The sequence below is a fragment of the Cotesia glomerata genome, linkage group LG4 (genome assembly GCF_020080835.1).
Source record: "Cotesia glomerata isolate CgM1 linkage group LG4, MPM_Cglom_v2.3, whole genome shotgun sequence".
NCBI classification, from domain to species: domain Eukaryota; kingdom Metazoa; phylum Arthropoda; class Insecta; order Hymenoptera; family Braconidae; genus Cotesia; species Cotesia glomerata.
Window position 1 is genome coordinate 19,468,896 of NC_058161.1, and position 7,086 is coordinate 19,475,981.

The 7,086-nt window shown below is 32.1% G+C and overlaps 1 protein-coding gene across 1 annotated transcript; it reads right to left on the reverse strand.

Moving 5' to 3' along the window:
- Positions 1-5,560: 5,560 nt before the first annotated feature.
- Positions 5,561-6,745, reverse strand: LOC123263940 (ankyrin repeat domain-containing protein 17-like). Its single transcript, XM_044726986.1, has one exon. The coding sequence runs from the start codon at positions 6,743-6,745 to the stop codon at positions 5,561-5,563; it is 1,185 nt and encodes a 394-aa protein (XP_044582921.1).
- Between the last annotated feature and the right edge of the window lie 341 nt (positions 6,746-7,086).

Below are 7,086 nucleotides of genomic sequence, written 5' to 3' on the forward strand. Positions count from 1 at the left end.
CAAGTCCAGCCCCATAAAAGGCATTTTTTAAGTAAATTGATAGAAAATTGACTATTAACAATTTATTCCTCGGTGTCCACGGGAGATTAAGAAAAAAAACTCATGAAAATCATAGAGTTGACTCTATAGAAGATTTCGAGACCAAGAATCGATCGATCAACCCCTTGGACACCGAGGAATAAATTTTTAATCGTCAATTTTCTGCCAATTTACTTAAAAAACGCTTTTTATAGGGCTGTTACTCGGTGTCCATGGGGTTGATCGATCAATTATGGATCTGGAAATCTTCTGTGGAGTCTATTCTATGATTTTCATGAGTTTTTTTTTCTTAATCTCTAGTGGACACTGAAAAATAAATTTTTAAACTTGAAAATAATGTAAAATTAGCTGAAAATAATCAGTTATGGGGCTCCTTCTTCGTGTCCATGGGGTGGGTTAAAGTCTTATTGATTTTTTGACACTCTAGAATGTGTATATTTAAGGTACACATCGCGTTTATCTTTATTTTTGCTGGACACCGAGCATCTAATTTTTTTTCGTCTGTTTTTTTTGTTGCTTGTCGTTTCTCGATAGTGTCCGCGGGATGCATGCGCGTGACAGAAAGGTCCGACCGCCATTTGGTGTTTTTCGTGATATCTCTGAAAATATTTATTTAATAAAAAAATTGATAATTACATCTTTGTTGGTTTTTCATTTTAGTTTTTTTTTTTTAAATAAACTTCCCCCTCAAACTTACGGTTCTCGAGTTATCACGATTTAAACAATTAAATTGTTATTAACAATTGTTTGCATCATTTGTCAACAAATTGAATACGATATTCGTAATTCTTGACCTAAAATACATAAGAATTCGTTGGGTTTTTCCATGGACATAAAATGTACACGGGCTTCCCTCCTTAGTCGATGGACTATGTTGAGTCAAAATGTTATTTCTTTCTGTGCAGTTGGATTCTCTTATAATTTCCAAAAAAATAGTATATTTCTTACCTAGGGCAGGAAAATAAGAAATGTCTCAGATTACATGTAATTGTTGACCGAGGCGAAGCCGAGGTCGACAAACATGTGATCTGAGGCTTTCTTATTTCCTGCCCGTGGTGAGAATACTATTTTTCTCCTCGACGGAGGCGGAAAGCGGCATTTTCATTTAGCGCAGCGGGCGGAAAATTGACGCTTTCCGCCCGGAGGGGAGAAAAAAATTTTTTTGGCTTTCTTTTGACAACGATAACTCACGAACGAATCAACTGATTTTGACTGAGCTAGCGGCGATCAACTTGGTTTTTTTATGTTAAAAGCTGATTAAATTTTGGAATCGATCGGTAAAGCCGTTTAGAAATTATTCTAAAAAAACCACATTTAAAAAAATTTTTTTTTGTAGTTTTATTGAGATTTTTCAAAATCCACCAGTTTAAATCTGCCCAAACTATATTCAAAATCAAGCCAAGCCCTTTCGAATGGTGCCAACCGCGATGAAATCGGTCAAGCCGTTCAGAAAATATAAGAGGCCACACACACACATACACACATACACACACAGACAGACATACATACATTGTCGCGGAAACATTCGAGAAAGCTTCCTAGGACATCAAAACGTTAATATCCTCTAAAAACTCGATTTTTGAAATACGGGGTAAAACCAATAACTTTCCAACTTCTGGAAATTTCTAATTTTCTTAGCGGGAAGTTAAAAAGTATTCAGTAGAAATCGAAATTTCAAATACTGGTTAAATTATTTCATATCTTAAAAAGATAATAAAATGAAGTCATTATTTCAGGATTAAAAAGTATTTAGTAGAATCAGAAATTTTAAATACTGGTTGAATTCTTTCATATCCCAAAAAGATAATAAAATGAAGACATTATTTCAGGATTAAAAAGCATTCAATGGAATCAGAAATTTTAAATACTGGTCAATTCTTTTATATCTTAAAAAGATAATAAAATGAAGTCATTATTTCAGAATTAAAAAGTATTTAGTAGAATCAGAAATTTTAAATACTGGTTGAATTCTTTCATATCCTAAAAAGATAATCAAATGAATACATTATTTTAGGATTAAAAAGTATTCAGTAGAATTATAAATTTCATATGCTAGTTGAATTCTTTCATATTCTAAAAAGATAATAAAATGAAGGCATCATTTTAGGATTAATAAGTATTTAACAGAATTAAAAATTTTAAATACTAGTTTAATTCTGTTTTATTCTACTACTCCTTTCGATTATTTTAGTATTAAAAAGTATTTAATATGATTAATCGTGATTTTTGAAACAGGATTTGCAGTATTCAGCAGAATTTGAAAGTATTAACATTTTAATTCTTTTGAATTCTATCAAATTCCTTTTTTTAATCAGGGATGTCAGTAATTAATAAATGAAATTGAATCTTGTCATTTAATGATATTTTTGAAGATATAAGCTCATTTCGAGATTATACTCATCGAGACCTTTCATTTGAGTACCCACATCAATTTTTCATATATTTTATATATTAATATATGAAAAATATATCAAAATGCATGTGGGTACTCAAATGAAAGTTCTTGATGAGTGTAACATCGAGATGAGCTTATATCTTATATCTCGACATTCTACTCATCGAGACCATTTATTTGAGTAACCACATGAATTTTTTACACACTTTCTATATTTCCCAAATATTATATATATTTATTGTTGTAAAATGATGAAAGCTCACAATTTCATAATAATTTTTCCATATCACATTCAATTTTTCAATAACACTTAACTTTAATCTATTTAATAAATAAATACAGCATGTACATAAATAATTCTTTATTAAAACTTAAGGGGGTATTCTAGTGTAGAATTTCAAAAAAATCGATTTTTTTTTCTTTATATTTTCAAAGTTTAACTATTTAAGAATATGTCTACGAGAGGATTTTTGAAAATTTAAATTATTTTCGGAGCTATAGACATTTTACTGACCCGGCCTCCAAACTGGTTCGGTTGGGTCTAGTCGAACAAAAGACATTAGGGATTCTCCGTCTACCTGAATCTATATTTCTCAGTTAAACCTTTTGTCCTTTATATATATGTATATAAAGAATATATATATATATATATATATATATATATATATATATATATATATATATATATATATATATGTGTGTGTGTGTATGTATTTAGTGTAATATAATAACCCAAGGTGACGTGTCTTTTATATTATTCAGTGTTCACTAACATCCAGCTGCTGGCAAATCCCAACCTCGAAAACACGTGGACGTATGTGCAGTGATCGAAGGATATTTTGCGAGTAATAATTTTGATTCTTATAAATAAAATGGATAAAAAATCCACAACGAAAAAATATAAGCGTGCAGATCGACCAACAAAACGGAAGTTTCACGGCAATCGGCACACTGTAGAAACAGACACCAGTTTTACTAGCTCATCAGCAGCAAAGTTGAGAAAATCAAACGATGCAGAGGTTACAACAGAAAATAATTATGGCTACTGTGTTTTAGAGTTTTTTACTGTGTTTTCGGCACTTTCTTCTCTAGTTTTGTGTGCAAATTGCAATAAAGAAATTAAATTTTCACGAACGACTTACCGTGGAGTAGGTTTTAAAATTACATTACAATGTAGTTGCGAAAATGACCAATATATACCATCATGCCCATTTATTGAAAAATGTTTTGAAGTGAACCGAAAAATAATATTTGCTATGCGGGTTTTGGGAGTTGGCAGGGAAGGAATCAACATCTTCTGTAGTCTGATGGATATTTGTCAAGGAATATCAATCGGGGCTTACTACGCTTGTGTCGAAAATATCCATTTAACTACATCTGCAGTTTATAATCTTGTCATTTCCAAAGCTGTCAACGAAGAAAAAGATTTAATTTCAGCTTGTGATCCAAATGCAAATCCAACGGAGTTTACAGTTTCTGGTGATGGGACTCGGAAAAAAAAGAGGTTTTAATTCTCTATTTGGAGTAACTACACTAGTAGCAAAAAATTGCAAGAAAGTTGTTGATACTGTTGTCAAATCCAGTTTCTGTCAAGGTTGTAATATTTGGAAAAATAAAAAAAATTCAGATATTTCAGCGTATCATGATTGGTATGAGGATCATCAAGAAGTTTGTACCATAAATCATAAAGGAAGTGCCGGCAAAATGGAAGTAGATGCTGTTGTGGAGATGTTCTGTAGATCAGTTGAAAAACACGAAGTGAAATACGTAAAATATATTGGCGATGGTGATACAAAGACATTCAAAGGCATGCTCGATATGGATCCTTATGATGGTGACCCATTGGTAGAAAAAAAAGAATGCGTAGGTCACGTACAGAAGAGAATGGCAGTTTATGACAGTTTATCATCAGAGGAATTATTAACTCGATGTTTAGGTTCTGAAACTCAAAACAATAATGAGTCTCTAAACTCGTTGATTTGGACTTTCGCGCCGAAACATATTCATTCTGGACCTAAGATAATTGAAATAGCAACATTTCTCGCTGTTTGCATTTTTAATGAAGGTTTCATTCTAATTTAAAAAATGATGACCCTTATGGGAATGAAAATTGGGCCGGAAGCTCATTCATTTGCTGTGAGACGAGACAACGCCCGGATTGAACGCTCCGAAATACGTATATCCAACGCTTCAAAGGAAGCCAGAACTGCTCGATTGGAAGAGAGAAACGCAGAAAATAGTTTTTTTGAAGTAGAAGAAGGTCTGATGTATGAAGCAGGAATGGCAGATTGAATAAAAGTAAGTATAATATATCATTTCATGACTTTGACAGCGAAAAGCTTTACGCGAAACTTTAAATGCGTTTTTCTCAGAACAGACTTTTTCAATATATTTGTCACGATTTCTCGAGTTCTACTGGACCGATTCACTTGAAATTTTCAGAGAATCTTCTTTATAGACCTCTCAAGAATTGGAACTAGCCTCATTCCCAAATTTCAATTTTGACTATTTTTAAAAAATTCGAGAAACTCAAAAAAATGGTAAAAAAAATCGTCTTTTTTTCAAACAGTCGCCATTTTGTCAAAAAAATTTTTTTTCACTCATCGCTAGTTCTGATTCTTGCGACATCATTGCAGATTAATAATCTTTTTTATTTTTTCATTTCAGATGACTAGGAGGGTTGAAATCATGTCAAAACTCATCTGCCAATTTTTTGACGCCCCCCCACTTCATCGGCTGCCAGTTTTTTAAATTTTTGACTTTTTTTTTTTTTTATTTTTTTCTGTACTCTTGAAACATTAATAAATAACTGATAAAAAAATGGATAGTAAAAATATTGATTGCTTTTTTTTTACGACACTTTAAAAATTACCTAAAATTCATGTCTCTACACTAGAATACCCCCTTAATACAGCGTTTATATTAAGAAAAATATTACTAAATACTAAATTAAAATACCAAATTTAAACAATAATTACTCAACTAATTTTTTTTTTTTTTTTTTTCGTCAAGAGAGCAATCCTTGGAAATCGCTAAAAAAACTGTGACTGCCAGGTCTCGAACCCAAGCCTGAGCGGCTGTTGTACAGACAGCCTTAGACAAACGACACAGCCACGCAGCCGCTTTTTACTCAACTAATTTAGATAAATTATAGTTACTCATATAATGGTACAAATCATTGATAAAAGTAGCTGGCAGTTTCCGGTAGAAGATATCAAAAAGCACCTGATCTGTTTTTTTAAGCAAAATCTTCCTTTGAAGAGCTTTCTTGAAGTTAAATGCAAGCATTTTCCCATAAATTGGAAACTTTTTGCTCCATTCTTCTCCTTGATGTTCCGGAATCTGAAAATTTTTGAACCGCAGAGCCAGTAGATGTTGAGATGTACGAAGAATCCTGAAGCAGGACCAGTTGGTCATCAATTCTTTGGTGCTCTTTAACAATTCAATCTCTTGTAAGCATTTAGCTTGTAATTTCTTGTATCTTTTGCTACTAGAAGCTTCGATGTTTCTTTCACAGACGTTGAACCCCGCGACCATCAGTGCAACAATATGAAAGATCAGCGCAAGAGATGGGGAAGATTCTATCAGTAACTTCCCGTTAATGTTCCTAATATTGATATTGATATTAGTATTCAACAGCAAGTCATGATTATTGTTGCTCAGCGAATAGATACCAACATAAAAAATACAATTTTCATGCTTATGGTCGACAATATTGACATCAATATTTGGATGATCTAGAAGAAATTCTATTGGTTCTCTTGCACTTTTGCTACACGCAGCCATCAAAGGTGTGCATGTAGAATTTTTAACGCGATTCGAAGATAGGAAGTTGACATCAGCCCCATTATCAATCAGAATTTTCATTAAATCAACATTATTATATTCGGCAGCTTTTACTAACGGCGAACATCCTTTAATGCATATTTTTGAATCAACTGGAGCTCCATGATTAAACAAAAATTTCGCCATTACAGTACTACCACTATAAACGGCTGTCGAGAATAGCATTGGGTCGTTGATATTTCCACCAGCTGCTAATAATTTTTCGACAATTTTTAGTTGTTTGCATTTTATAGCAAACAGCAACGCTGGTTGTATTTTATCTATCGTTGGATGGAAACTTAACAAATAGTCTATCATTCGTTTATCATCAAAGCCTATTGCAAAATGGAGGATTGGTAGCGATTTATTGCGTTCACTTACGGGAAAATCAGATGGATAATTACTGTAATTAGACTTAAATTCAATCGGTGGTATCATTAGAATAGCATCCTTTGATAACTTTCCGTTTTTTATACGTCTACACATTTTTGAATAATCCAAGTATACACTGTAATGAATCATTTTAACAAATTATTGCTCTAATCAGGTCTAAATTCTTCTATAATTAAATAAAAATCAGGATGTTGCAGGCCAAATTGATGTTATGTTTTTTTTTATGTCATTTATTTTAACATGCGACGTTTCGTTAGTTTTATTCTGATATCATCAGGCACCTATGTTTTTACAAACGAATGAAATATTAATAATTTTTATTTCAATTAAAAAACCCTCAAGGTTTTTGAAATACCGTAAATTATCGATATTAATGCGTTTACCAGAAATTTACCGTTATAATTCTAAAATAATGCGGTATTTCTGTGGTTATA